Source organism: Peromyscus californicus, unplaced genomic scaffold (genome assembly GCF_007827085.1).
Source record: "Peromyscus californicus insignis strain IS unplaced genomic scaffold, ASM782708v3 Scaffold_17__1_contigs__length_78620276, whole genome shotgun sequence".
Taxonomy (NCBI): domain Eukaryota; kingdom Metazoa; phylum Chordata; class Mammalia; order Rodentia; family Cricetidae; genus Peromyscus; species Peromyscus californicus.
The window spans coordinates 63,765,978-63,780,711 of record NW_026294469.1 but is presented as its reverse complement, the minus strand read 5'-3'; the positions used below and the strand labels follow the sequence as shown (position 1 = coordinate 63,780,711).

The 14,734-nt window shown below is 43.6% G+C and overlaps 1 protein-coding gene across 8 annotated transcripts in view; it reads right to left on the bottom strand.

The window, feature by feature from the left end:
- Positions 1–14,734, bottom strand: part of Dym (dymeclin) — a 305,354-nt gene that overhangs the window by 174,451 nt on the left and 116,169 nt on the right. For all 8 annotated transcript variants that reach the window (XM_052742555.1, XM_052742554.1, XM_052742561.1 and 5 more), the window contains one exon: positions 14,285–14,379. In XM_052742555.1, coding sequence (XP_052598515.1) covers positions 14,285–14,379 — 95 coding nt within the window. The remainder of the gene's footprint in view (positions 1–14,284; positions 14,380–14,734) is intronic.

The window sequence follows — 14,734 nt, the reverse complement described above, 5'->3', positions numbered from 1 at the left end:
AATAATAGATATTTGGAAGTGTCTACAGTGGTCTTGTAATTCACACACTGCCATGCACTCTACCTACACTACCTTCTGAAAGGGCACTGGGGCAGAGCATCTCACTCCCCTGCAGAATCCTTTTAGGCTCTTACAATTCTGAGGACTCCAAAGTACGTTTTTATACCTGGATTTCATGGATAGGTTTTAAAATTGAGAGTAATCTAAAATATGCAGTAGTTCATTTAAATATAAAAATGAAAGCTTTACATGCTGACATAAATGATATAGTTAATGAAAAATAACTCTTTAGTCATGTGGGAAATATTGCTTCACTGCGTTTATGGAACAGAGCTCCTAAATGTTGACATATTTACCCATACAGTATGTTCCAAACTCCCCATTTATTACCATCATCATTGATATTACAAACTCAGGCTGCAGGCATGTTTTCCAAAATTCTCATTTCTGCTGAAAGCTCTGACTTTGCTATTTGCAACCAATACCCACAGTTGTCTTTGGAAGTGATGAGCTCATTTAATTTGTTTTCAAGAAAATGCCAAGTCTAAATAAGCATAGACTGCTATGGGTTCTCTCTTGTGAAAATTACATTCCATCCAACAGGTGGCTAGATGTCACATGTGTGCTTTCTCTGAAGATGATCACGTGATGCAGCAGACAGATGTGTGCTGTGGGAACTTTTATCGCACAAGACATGAAAACCACAAGTACTCAAGTCAACTTTTATTACAATCACCTTTTACATAGTCTTGTCAGGGGTACTTTAAGTGAAAATAGCTCTGCTTTCTTGCTGCAAGTGTGTGTGGAGGACAGTGGTAGCTATGCTGAGGTCTCAGGAGGACAGTGGGCACTCGGACAGTGCGGTGGTTATGCTGAGGTCTCAGGAGGGCACAGTGGGCACTAGGACAGTGCGGTGGGTTATGCTGAGGTCTCAGGAGGGCACAGTGGGCACTAGGACAGTGCGGTGGGTTATGCTGAGGTCTCAGGGAGGGCACAGTGGGCACTAGGACAGTGCGGTGGTTATGCTGAGGTCTCAGGGAGGACAGTGGGTACTCGGACAGTTCGGTGGGTTACACTGAGGTCTCAGGGAGGACAGTGGGTACTCGGACAGTGCGGTGGGTTATGCTGAGGTCTCAGGGAGGGCACAGTGGGCACTAGGACAGTGCGGTGGTTATGCTGAGGTCTCAGGGAGGGCACAGTGGGCACTCGGACAGTGCGGTGGGTTATGCTGAGGTCTCAGGGAGGACAGTGGGCACTCGGACAGTGCGGTGGGTTATGCTGAGGTCTCAGGGAGGACAGTGGGCACTCGGACAGTGCGGTGGGTTATGCTGAGGTCTCAGGAGGGCACAGTGGGCACTAGGACAGTGCGGTGGGTTATGCTGAGGTCTCAGGGAAGACAGTGGGTACTCGGACAGTTCGGTGGGTTACACTGAGGTCTCAGGAGGGCACAGTGGGCACTAGGACAGTGCGGTGGGTTATGCTGAGGTCTCAGGAGGGCACAGTAGGCACTAGGACAGTGCGGTGGTTATGCTGAGGTCTCAGGGAGGGCACAGTAGGCACTAGGACAGTGCGGTGGTTATGCTGAGGTCTCAGGGAGGACAGTGGGCACTAGGTCAGTGCATGTGGGCTACTACTAAGGCTTTAGCAGTTTTGTCAATGATTGTTACAGTGAAATGGTAAAGGAAGTCTGATTCTGGACCCTCCAGGGCCTATAAACCACACTTGGAACAACACTGTGTTGAAGTAATAAAAAACTACCAAGTCCGTGAAGTGAGCATTTCATTCACTCAAAACAGAACCTAAGCCAGGTGGTACATATCCATAATCCCTTCCACTTGGGAGGTGAAGGCGGGAGGGTCAACATCATCCTTGACTGTATAAGTTCAAGGCCAACATGCTACTCTGTCTCAAAAGAGAACACACACACACACACACACACTCACACACACACAGTCTCTTGCAGTAGTTATCAATGTCAAGTCTGAAGAAACACTTCTAACCTTGGGTTGGAACTCCAGCACACACTAAGCTATTTGACCCCGAGTAAGTTCTACAGCATCTCAGGCCTCCATTTCCTCATCTCTAAACAGACAGAAGTTCTTAGGGAGCTACAGTCACATTCAAGACAGAGCTGTGCCAGCTGTGAAAGTACTGACATGGACCCTCAATGGACTAACTACAGGTGACATTCTTCTTCAGCTCGAAGGTGGGGATAGAGACTGACTTGTCCCTCCACTACTTGCAGAGGGCCAAATCATAATGAGTATTACGGGAATTCTGTCACCGGTCCACTAGCCAACTGAGAGGAGCATTTGAGTCCAAGAGGCAGGGTTTTCATTGGGGATAGATGTGACCCAGAAAAAAGGCAGAGTGGAGAGGTGTGCGGCCCTTCCGAGCTAGGAAGCGAGCGGGTGTTGGAGATGGCTTGTGATTCGGCTCAGGTTCCCCCTTTGTTCTTTAGTCTTTGTACATGGGATTTTGCATTTTAATAAATCGTAAAGGAATTTCTAACAAATGGGTGCTCATAAGCACTTATTACCTTTATATAATGTGATGCTGATAAATCAAAATGTCGGGAATTGTTCAAAATAACCCATCATAGGGAAGACAATGTGGTACTATCAATGAAATAAGGTTGAGTGTAAACATCTTTTAAAAAATTCTTATTAATTAGTGTGTGCATGTGAACACATGCATGCTCATGCCATGGCATGCATATGGAGGTCAGAGAACAACTTTCAGGCAGGCGGGTCTCTCTGAGTTCAAGGGCAGTCTGGTCTACATATAGAGTTCCAGGTCATCCAGGACTACACAGTGAGACCCTGTCTTCAAAAGAGCATTTGGCAATAGAAGGTAGATTGTGGGCAGCCCACAGATGCAGGTTCAAATCCAGTACGGTTACTTTCCTTAGACAAGTCACTGCTGAGTTTTAAATGTTTCTTCTCTGTAAAGTGGGAACAGTAGACATAACTCGGTAACTCAATAATATCTCTGATATTTTGCTCTACATTAGTCCTCACAACAACAGTAAGAGGCAGAGTAACATCACCCCCTTGGGTGGTTCCCTACTGCCACAGAGCAGCATGGCAAGAGCTGGCAGATGTCAGCTGTGCAAAACAAGGCAGTTGACACGGTACAGTGGCTCCTTCTAGCCATAGTCAGGGGACTTTAAACACGTCCAGTCAGAGGAACAAGTTTTACATTCATTCACAGATCTCCTTGAGTCACCACAGGCAAGCCGCGGTAGGTACTCTGGAACACGGCAGTTTTCCTCCGTCTAAGAACTGCTGGGTGACTGCCATCCAGCAGACATTATCAGAGGCACTTCACACGTGTCAACCGTTTTCTCTTCACTGCGCCTGGCACGATGTTTGCCATTTTGTGAATGCCGAGACTGAGAACGGTGAAAACAAGGTGAAGGCTCCGACACTGCTGAGAGCGGCCCTTTTAGATGACCTGTCTCCAGCTGTCCCCTAGGTCTTCTGAGGAAGCAGACTCACTCTTGTTTGCTCCATCTCTCTGGGGCCTCCTGATCCAGTGTGTATATGCACTGGTTAGATAATCATTTCACCCTCTTTACCCTTCTGTTTTTTTCCCACTTCGGTTCACGTGTTTGTTTTGGAACAGGTACTTCTGGTAAAGCCCATGAGATATGTACAATATAGTGAGAAAAATACTTTATAGAGAACTTAATTTGTTTTATGCCAGATAACATATTAATGGGGAGGGAACAAAGAAGGAATAGAGAAAATAAAGGACTGAGGTAGAGAAGGAGAGAGAAAATGAATGAGAACGTTACATGAGGAAGATCTAGTTCTTTCTTTTACTGTGGTATAATACTGGTCCATGAGCTGAACAAACTGATTTCTACATCTGTTTCTGCAATAATGTTCACTTGGATTAATCATAGTTAACTGTAAGTTTCCATACTGCCATATGTCAAGTGTGAAAAGTTGTCAGAGATGATTATAAAGGTCTTTCCAAATCTATAATTTTATGATGCAATATGATTTTTATCAAATATAGTATTTTACCCAAAATACCCTAGGTCTGTCGGGGCACTCAGAGTAAGGATTCCAAGGCTGCCTGAACACCAACAGTGAGCTAGAGATTCATTAGGGCATATAATCAGGAGACTGATGAGGTCACCCACAGTTTCTTTTCTTTCTTTTTTCTTTTTCTTTTCTTGATTTTTCGAGACAGGGTTTCTCTTTGTAGCTTTGGAGCCTATCCTGGATCTCACTCTGTAGCCCAGGCTGGCCTCGAACTCATAGAGATCCACCAGCCTCTGCCTCCTGAGTGCTGGGATTAAAGGCATGCACCACTACCGCCTGCCCTTTTTTTAAAAAAAAAAAAATTTATTTATTTAGCCAGGCGCTTTTCTTCTTTCTTCCTTCCTTTCTTTTTTCTTTTTTTTTTTAAGATTCATTTATTTAGCAAGGTGGCAGTGGCACACGCCTTTAATCTCAGCACTCAGGAGGCAGAGACTGGCAGATCTCTATGAGTTTGAGGCCAGCCTGGTCTACAGAGTGAGATCGAGATCCAGGACAGGCACTAAAACTACACAGAGAAACCCTGTCTCGAAAAAACCAAAAAGAAAAAAAAAAAGATTTCATTTATTTATTACGAATATAGTGTTCTGTCTGCATGGTTGCCTATTACACCAGAAGAGGGTATTAGATCACAGTATTACAGATGGCTGTGAGTCAACATGTGGTTATTGGGAATTGAACTCAGGACCTCTGGAAGACCAGTCAATGCTCCCAACCTCTGAGCCATCTCTCCAGCCCCCAGTTTCTAAGACATATAAATCCAATGGATAAGCAGGTGAGAGAGAAAACCCAGAGCACGCACCAACCAAACTATTACTCTCAACAGTGGTGGCAGCCACAGGATCACCATTTCCTTGAGTGGTTCCCTATGCCACAGGACACCATGACAACCTGTCCATTAAACACTGACAGGCTTTTCCACTGGCATCAGAAACACATAGCTAAGCAAAGATTTCTAAGCAAAAATCCTAAACGCAGAGATGCGAGCAGCCTTCTGTTCTGTGCTGTCTTGTCACGGATGTTAACAGAAGAAATGAACTTGGAATCTAGAGTCTCCCCCAGCAGCAGTGTGTTGTCTGCGTCACACAAAGCAGGGTGCCTCCCTCAAAAGTCAACTTGGGCAGTTCTGCTCAAAGCCTATTTTAAGAGATGATGGAGAAATCTAGCTGAGCACAAACAAGTGGGCATGCATGCATCATCTCTCCTCATTCCTGACTGGGGAGGTCATGTGACTAGCTATTTTAAATTCCTGTTGCCTTGAGTTCCCTATGACAGCCTACAACCTGGAACTGTGAGCAAAATAAACCCGTTCATTCCAGTGGCTTTTTGTCAGGGCATCTTGTTAGGGGATCAGAAGTGAAAGCAGGACGGTCATCTTCCATGGTTTTCTCACTCAGGGTTCCTTTCCTGGAATACAAAATACTGCATGTACAGCTATGACTGGCCTTCTGTCATGCTGCTGCAGGGGGATGAGGAGCAAGAGAAGAGCGCCAGGACACTCTCACCCTAATACTCTTGTGTAATCATTTGTAATAAATAATATGGAAAGAGACCATCAGACTGTTCTTTGTCATGGACCCAGAAGTCTCGAGACTCCTGAAAGAAGCCAGAAAAGTATGGCAGGTCAACTATTTGGTTAAAAATAAAATCTCAGGTCCCTATAGTAGGAGACAGGACTGGGAGCTGATAATCCATGACTAAGAGGATGAAGTACAGACATGTCTTCATATGTTCCCAGTCACCTCTACAATGCGATGTAACAGTCTATATATAAAGTTCCAAGCAAGTCGCTTTAATGGTTTGTTTCTCACGTGGCAATGCTGTCCACAAAGGTCCCTACTAACCAGACATCCAATTCAGATAAAGGTCTGATGTACTCCTTTAAAAGCGAACATTCCAGTTGTACCAGCGGTCTAAACGAGAATTTAAATCAATTACGAAGTTTTCACATGTCCCATCATGTCTGCCAAGACCCTGCTGTATGATACAGCAGTTCTCGACACAGTCACACAGTTCAATTAAAAGCTTAGAAATTTCCAGCTGGGAGCTGGAAATGCTCCTAATGTAACTTCTTAAGAAAAGACTCAAGCGAAAGGCAAACCGTGCCAGCTTTCCCTGAAGAACTTTGCTGCCTTCAAAGTACCACTGCCACAGGAAGTGCGCGAAGCCAGGTTTCTAAGACAAACATTTCTCCTTCCTTCCTTGGCTAATGCTCAGCCAAGATCAAACAAGGATCACCAAAGACCACAGCAAGGGAGAGGCTGGAGTCTGTTCATGCCGAGGCATTGGGGAAGAACAAGTTAATTCTCTAGTAAAAAGAGAAATCACATGCACTGTTTGAATTTGGTAAATACTGCCCTTCCCCAACTGCTGGCACTCAAGAGTCCCTCACAGGTAATCACTAAGCTCTACCCACTAAAATAAACTGTTATTATTACAAAACTCATTTACCCAATGGCACCTCCATTTTCACCCTTTAAGGAAATATAGGCTATCAGAAGACACTGGGCACTTGGGAGGCTGAAACAGGATGATCCTAAGTTCAAGTCACCCAGGCCACACAGCAAGTTTAAGAACAGCCGGAAGTACACTGAGATCCAATCTTAAAGTAATCAACAAGAAATGGGTCACCTGTGCCAGCTCTTCCAGAGGTAACCAAAGCCAGGAGGGAGCAGGGAAAGAGCTCTTGAGTAGATGCCTGAGAGCGACGCCCTTTCACCAGACACCTCTGTGGAGGCGGCAGAACGTACACCTTTGACAAGCCCTTTCAGATATGTCCAACTGACGGCTCAGGGGCCACATACAGCTGAGAATGTGCACAAATGTGGCCAAGAAGACTCATGAAGGTGGCCCAACATGAAACTGTTAATTATATAGTTCTTGAGAGTGAACGGTGTGTGTGACAGGGTCACACTGAAACCTCAAAAGGTTAGAAATGTGTGACAGAGGAAAGAAAACGACCATTCTCTCTAATTCTGGACACTTTTTCAGCGGTCAATACCCAGGGATTTCAAAGAAAAGGGACCCCTGCAGTTTCTTTACTGCACACTGCTGAGATGGGCACTCTACTGCATCACAGTGCTCTGCCTGGAGGCTCAGCAGCGGCTCCTTTCACTTGCCTGTTTCAAGCACTTCAACTTGTCTCCTCATTTACATCTTTACCACTGGGCCAGAAGACCAACAAGGCCGGACTTCCACCCCCTCCCCCGACTGCTCAAACACAAGGGGAATTATATACTTAGAAACTGCACCAATCCCTTCCTGAGGTCACAGGGCAACTAACAGCAAAACACAAAACTGCTGTCCACACCTTCCTTCTGTTACTGCCTGCCATCTCTGTCTTAACTCCAGGGTCGAGTCCAGCTTTACTCTACATACAACATGTCAATCATCCAAGCAGGATCTGTCTACAACCCAGCATTACCCTCCCTAACACATTCCTCCTGTAGGCTGAAGATGGGGAGAACAGGTAACTAAGGCATCCTACTGTCAGTTCTTACAACGTGCTTTTCCAGACCAAAAAGGGCCTAATGGTCTCCAGGCAGTGTGCTAAGCCTGCAAGTCACCTTGGATTCCCAAACGGTGGAACCTCCCAGACATAACTGCCCCCTGACAAGAGGGGTAACCTCACAGAAAACAGGTTGAACCCTCAAGCAAGAAGGACTTCTTCTGAGCCTCCTTGCAGAATTCACAGTTAGGAAAAAGATCAACCAGATAACACTTAGGCAAAATCACTTAATTAATGCAGACTTGACTTTGTTCCAATTCTTCCTCCATCAAAACATAATGCTCGTGGCAGTACCCTAAAGACAGGCCGAAATGCTTCCTTCCTCCCAGAAGGTCGTTTTGACTAGACATTTACTGTTTTTTCATTTTTGCTTGCTTTGGGGCTGGAAGAGTGCACAGACCTGGCAAGATGGCAGCCCCTGGAGTCAGACTTCTGACCTAGGATTCTGGCAATACCAGTCACTATTGTCACAGCCGTCATATAGCCGGGATGCTACAGAGAGAAGTTAAGTAACTTCCGCAAGATTCCATAGCTAGCAAACCTTGGCAATGGGCTCTGGTGTCTGTGCTATACTACATCGCTCTGCCTAGCAGTGCAATCGAAGAGAAAGATCTTAACTGCAAACAAACAGAGAGGCTTTTCCATTTACGGATGCACAGAGGGTGCACATGTGACTTCCTGGGGAAAACGGTAAAGACAGAAGAAAGAGCAAAGCGGAGAAGAGCCTAAAGGGAAATGTCTGATAATCCAAAGGTGCAGACGCCCGAGAAAAGAACTGGTGGACACGAGACATAAAGGAAAATCTTTTCCTTTCATTCTTTCTTTTTTCTTTTTGTTTGTTTATTTTTGAGACAGAGTCTCTCTACATAGCCCTGGCTGTCCTGGAATTCACTGTGTAGACTAGGCTGACCTTCAACTCCACAGAGATCTGCCTGCCTCTGCCTCCTGAATACTGAGCTCAAAGGTGTACACCACCATGCCTGGATGAAGGAAAATCTTAAAGGCAGGAAATAAATTACAATCCATGCAATCTCTTTTTGTTTGTTTTTCCATGCAATCTCTAACATAAACCTACTCCTCTACAAATGGATCACTAACCTCAAATAACAGCACATCAAATATACAATGCTATCAGACTTTCAGAAGGATTTATAAAGTTGATCAAAACACAGATCACATCTGTTTGTGATTTCTCTAGGGTACCAAGAGTTTGTGGTGGGTATATTGTCATTAAATATGAATAGTCTAGGCACCACAAGAAATCCTTCCTTATATTTATGTCCAACTAAGAAATTTTTTTTTTTTTTTTTTTTTGGTTTTTTCGGGACAGGGTTTCTCTGTGTAGTTTTGCGCCTTTCCTGGTACTCGCTTTGGAGACCAGGCTGGCCTCGAACTCACAGAGATCCACCTGCCTCTGCCTCCCAAGTGCTGGGATTAAAGGCGTGCGCCACCACCGCCCGGCCAGAAATTTTTAAAAATTCATTAAAATCCTCTCATAGCTACAAAATATGTGACTCTTCTACTTGTTGAGGATCACATGAAATACTGGCTCTTCTGAGTTTTACAGCTGACATATATAACTTGTGCAGACTTTCCTGAAAGAGAACTTAGAACATGCACAGGCAGTTTCTCACTGAAAGGAGTTACTAAGCACAGGTAAACCCAGAGCAGCCTGGCTCCCCAACCTTGGCCTCTGCACTGCAATGGCTATGCATCCTCGTCATGCTTTGAGATCCAACCCTCGATATAAACATTTGGTAGAAAATGAGTTCTCTCAGTGTGCAAATGCTGGTCTCCATTTCCAATTCAAGACAAGTCTTTTCTCGGAGAATAAATCTTAGTTTCCAGACCCAGACTTCAATGTGCATATAGAGCTTGTGAAGATGGAGTGAGAGAAGGCTACATAATGAGCTCCCTCTTGGATGACAAGGATGCTCTGATCAGACAAGTGCTCAGACAAGCCGCACCAGCAGCAAGCACTGGAACTGGCTAGAATCTGCCTGTCCCAATGTGATCAACAGCGTACACCACTGTTGCTGGCTGAATGAACGACACTATAAATCCAGAGTTCCTTTCTACGAATCCCAATCCCAACTCATTCATTCCTGTTTTGTTATTAAAAATCAGACCTCCTTTTCTCTCTTCCTTCCATTATCTGGAACTATGAGGCTAACGCTCAAGGCCTTCCACAGTAAGTCACCCGTTCATCCTGCTTCTTCCTTTTAACCCCTGCTGCACAGGTCAGCAGCAGGCCAACCGAACCAGACTGTGTAAATCGATTTACAATTCCTTTTTTATTTTCACTTTTATTATCCATTGTACATGGTGCTGGGCTATATAAAGACATTTTCACACAGGCGTACATTATCCATTGAACACATTCTCTCTCTCTTTCATCCACCTTTCTTTCCTTTTCTCTTCGGGGACTGGCAATTTTTACACAGATCCCTTCTAACCATGACCTCTTGTTTGATGGCTGTCACTGATGTCTTCCTGAGTTGGCAGCATCTACTGCCCCTCCTCTCTAGTCACCTTGCCTCATCTCTCAGTGAGATGTCTCCTCACCATTCTTAGACCAACTACCCCCCCACTCCCCGTTGGAAGAATTCTATTTCATTACAACGTTCACAACATTCAGATCTATGCAAGTTCTTTATACCTCTCCTATACAAGGACAGAGTCTTATGTCTGCTACTGGCTACAAGTTATTTGAGGGCAAGAGCCTTATTGCTAGTTCTGACATATCTTACATTACTTAATATAATTCCTTACTCAGATAATGCTAAATGAAAATCCATTAACATGAAGTAAGGGCCATTCATCATTGATAAATCCTAATGTTACCACATCACAGATCCAAACTATGTTCCTAATCTTGGTTTGTTTTCTATTTTTGGAACCACAAAAAATTGGGCATACTGCTTTATTTGTGATTTTTTTCTAACTACTGCACCTAGAAAATTTTTTTTAACAATATCTAACACATATTTCCAGAACTTAAGTTATGAACTAATTCATTTGGAATTTTCATATGGAACAGGCCTTAGAAAATATTCATTATAAGAAAACTACTCTGAAACCATTGCAAAACTCCACATATGCGGGCAGAAAAGGCTCACAAGGTAGCACGTGCCATTAACCTTGCAAAGCTGAATTAAGCACAGGGCCAAAAGTTAACTCTTGGACACTTGGGAAGACTCCAGGGTCCAAGGGGACAGCTATGTTTATATAAGAAATAAAGTTCATGTTAGCACAAAGGCAGTGACTGGCCAGGCCCTTACTATTTCCACTCTAATACATAAAATGTCCAGAGACCAGGCATGAATTCACTTGTGAGTCAATGTAAAACAGTCTCTACTAAATTCTGAAGACAGATAAAGAACAGAAACTAGTTCTGAAAAATTATCGAAAATGAGCCCAGGTCACCATACCTAACACTGCTAACAAGGCTATGGCTAGATAGGTGGGCCATAGAGGAAAACCTACCATATGACTATTCTCCTAAATGGACATCGCATTAAAAGGACTCCTAATGACTTACTGCTACACCCATAGATCAATGCACTGCTCAATTCTCCTCAGAGATGCTGCTTCTTGCAGTAGATGGCAATTAACACAGAGACCCACAGCTGGTCAATGTACAGACAGTAAGCGGCTTTGGAGTGCGCAGCCCTAAATAGGACATCTACCTCATACCCACCCCCAAAGCTCAGGGATCTATGCAGAAGAGGGGCAGAGGTGATAGAGAACTTCAAGGAAACAATGTCTTCTGGATACAACAGGGCAGATGGACATATGAACTCACAATGATTGTGACAACGTGCACAAGACCTGTGCAAGCTCAAGCCGGATGAAATCACAACATAGAAGAGGGGAGGGTGGTCACAAAGTCCCGGTCCCTAGCTGAGGCACTACTGGCATGTGATCACTACTGGGAGACATACAGTTGTTTTTCTTTAACAGTGTGATACCTGGTATAGTGACCTCACTCTAGGGCAGGCCCCATGCCTGGGAGTAATTGGTCAACACAACTGGACTCAGTAAGTTTTTAAAAAGGCAGGAGATTTTTTCTCTGAAACTTTGCAACTTAAAATCTTTTCACTGGAACATGAAAAGACATGCAACCTCCTGAGTTACATATGCAGCTCATATATGCTTTAAAGCACTATTTTCCAATATCAAATTATATATTCATAATGCAGAGCTTGCTATTCACATTCAAGCAACAGTCCTGCATGTCTGTGCTTTGTGTGTTTACATTACTCTAGGACTTATTTGTAACCTTTTGATAAAGCGATATCTACAAAGATTTCTCAAATATTTAATAAACAAGACAAAGCAATCACTGTGAAAACGATGCAACTTGAGCTTTTCATCTTTCATTCTATGCATTTCATATCAGCCATACAATTTCCTGTTCTTAGGAACAAGAAAATGTTTAAAATTTATATAAATAATTTGGGATTTATAAATTTTATGAACTAAAACATAAACTACAAGAAATGAAACTAACATTGTTATTTCTGCACATCCCCATGTCCTCGGGAGACTATTATGGTGATATTTTATTTGTACTGAAATGTGATTTTATTTGTATGTTAATAAATAAAGTTGCTTGGGGGTCAGAGCTATTAGCAAGCCATAGCAAAAGCTGGGCGGTGGTGGTGCTCGCCTTTAATCCCAGCACTTGGTAGGCAAAGCTAGGCAGATCTCTGTGTGTTCAAGGATACAGCCAGCATGGAGACACACGCCTTTAATCTCAATACCAACCACAGAAGACCTGGAGGTCTGTACAGACAGGCAGTGACTAGGAGGTCATGTGGTTGGGATTACAACCAATGAGAAGGCAGAACAGAAACTCTATAAAAAAAGACAGACATAGGAAGTAGCTCTCTTTCGGAGAGGTAGGACCACCGCGATAGTGAAGGGTAAGGTTTTTAGCTCTTAGCTATTGCTCTGACCTCTTGGCTTTTATCTCTGTATTGGCTCTGTGTTTCTTATTTAATAAGATGGTTGGTTACTTCTACAGACTATGGTCTGAGAAAAAGAGAAGGCTGTCTTCAATGGCGTGGTGTACATATTGTTACTCACACACAATTTTGTTTTTATGCATTCATAATGTGGAATTTGAGCTTTTGGATGGTAACTATTTGTAATACAAGCCATTTTTCATCTCAGTTAACTTTAAAATAAGCATTCTGAACAAAACAACAAAAGGCAGGGGAGAGAACATGAAGTTGGGTGAGTAGGAAGGTGGAGAACGACCTGGGAAGAGTTGGGGGAGAAAGATAAAGATGATCAAAATGTACTGTATGAAATTCTTGAAGAATTAACAAGAAATATTATTTAAAAAAATAAGCCCAGATCAACAAGCTGACAAATGGGTAGAGAGTGAGATTGGTGCTTACACAATATATGGAATGGGACTCAGCATCAGTGTCTGGAAAACCAACTAATTGCTGCTGGGCATGATAGCGCATGCCCGAAATCCCAGTACTCAGGAAGCTGAGGCAAGAGGATTGTGGGTGGATTCAAGGCCAGCTTGGAATTCACAGAGACCCTAGGTCAAAAAACAAAACAAAACAAAATAAAACAAAACACATCACCAAGGGCTGGGGATAGTAGTGGAACCAAAGCATAATCTGAGCAAAGCCATCGTTTCAATCTCTAGTGTTAGAGAAGAAAAGAGTAAGAATTAAAGAAAAAAAAATCACTGATATATGTTTTACTTGAAAACTGCTAAGACCACACTGAGCAGCCTACTGGGGGAAAAATAACCATATATATTAGAAATCCCTGCAAATGGTATTTAAGATCTGATAATTAACTTTCCTCCCTTTAAAGATCACACATGCTTAGAAAAGGAGGAGGGGTGACGATGGGGTTCCTGGTGACGGCTGTTAGGACAGGCCAAATCATAACTCCTCAGGAGATGTTAACATGTCACTGTACTTGGCAGAAAGGGAGGTGCACTTATGGTGAGGAGACTGCAGGTTAGGTAGGGCCAAGGTGTCATCTACGTGGAAGGGAAAACCACTTTTTTTTTTTTGAGGCCGGAACAATGAGAGGGACTCAGTCACCCACTCCTGATGGTGGCAGAGGCCACGAGTCAAGGAACAAGGAGCTTCTAACAACAGAGCCTCTGGGAGAGAATGCAGCTCTGCTGACCTGTGATTTTACCATACCAAACCGTAGTAAAACAAATTTATGTAAATCATGCCAGCAGCTGATAAGGCAGTAACAGGAAATCATGACAAAGTTAAACAGCTATGGAGAGAATACTTGGGCGGAGGGTACTGTAGCTCAGTGGTAGAGCACTTGTATAAAACCCTATAAAAATAAAAACATGAGAATTCTCAAAGGCAAACAGAGATGACTGTGACAGTGTAGTACGATGCTCTAGAAAATACTTAGCACAGTTGTTGAGCTTTCCTTTGCGTTCCTGACAAAGTGTCTGTGCCTCTGGAAAGCTGACACACAACCTCAGGTGAGACCTAACACTCCAGTTCATAAAAGGGACCAAACAGAAACGCCATAAATACTCGAATCAACAAGTAGGTTAGGAAACAAAACAGAACAAGGTGTTCTCAACCACATGCAAAGTAGCGGGAAACTGAGGAAAATGTGTCAGTTTTGCATGTTTAAAAAGGACACTGGCATGGTTCCCTATCAGAAGCCCAGCCAAAAGGCAAAACTCAGTGTTTGCCTTCAAGTTCCTATTTACCTGATGATCCTCTGGGCGGCATACTGATGGAGGGAGCGGAACTGCGCTGACATGTTTGCCAAGGCCGCCAGACAATTTGTGTGCAGGTACTTGTCCTGTGGGAAAGAGCAAATTCAAATAAAACACAGCGCATCTTCTTCATGCTCCGAGGAAGGTTAACTAAAAGCAAACGTACACCCCACTAATGTTAGAAAAGTGCCCAGGATCTATATTCTCTAGTTCCCAAATCTATAAAGCACTGAGAAGTCAGAGTGTTTCCACAGTTCATTTAGAAACAATGGACATGGAATGCGATGATACAGATGCTCATTCCCATCATGTAAAAATGAAATCATCTGCAATAGAAACAGCAGTGCTTCTGCAGTGGGCTGCTCTAGACCCTCTCCGCCACACACAGCAGAGTGTACGCTTCCATCTTTCTAAAACACAAGTTCTTCTCCCTCCTAAACC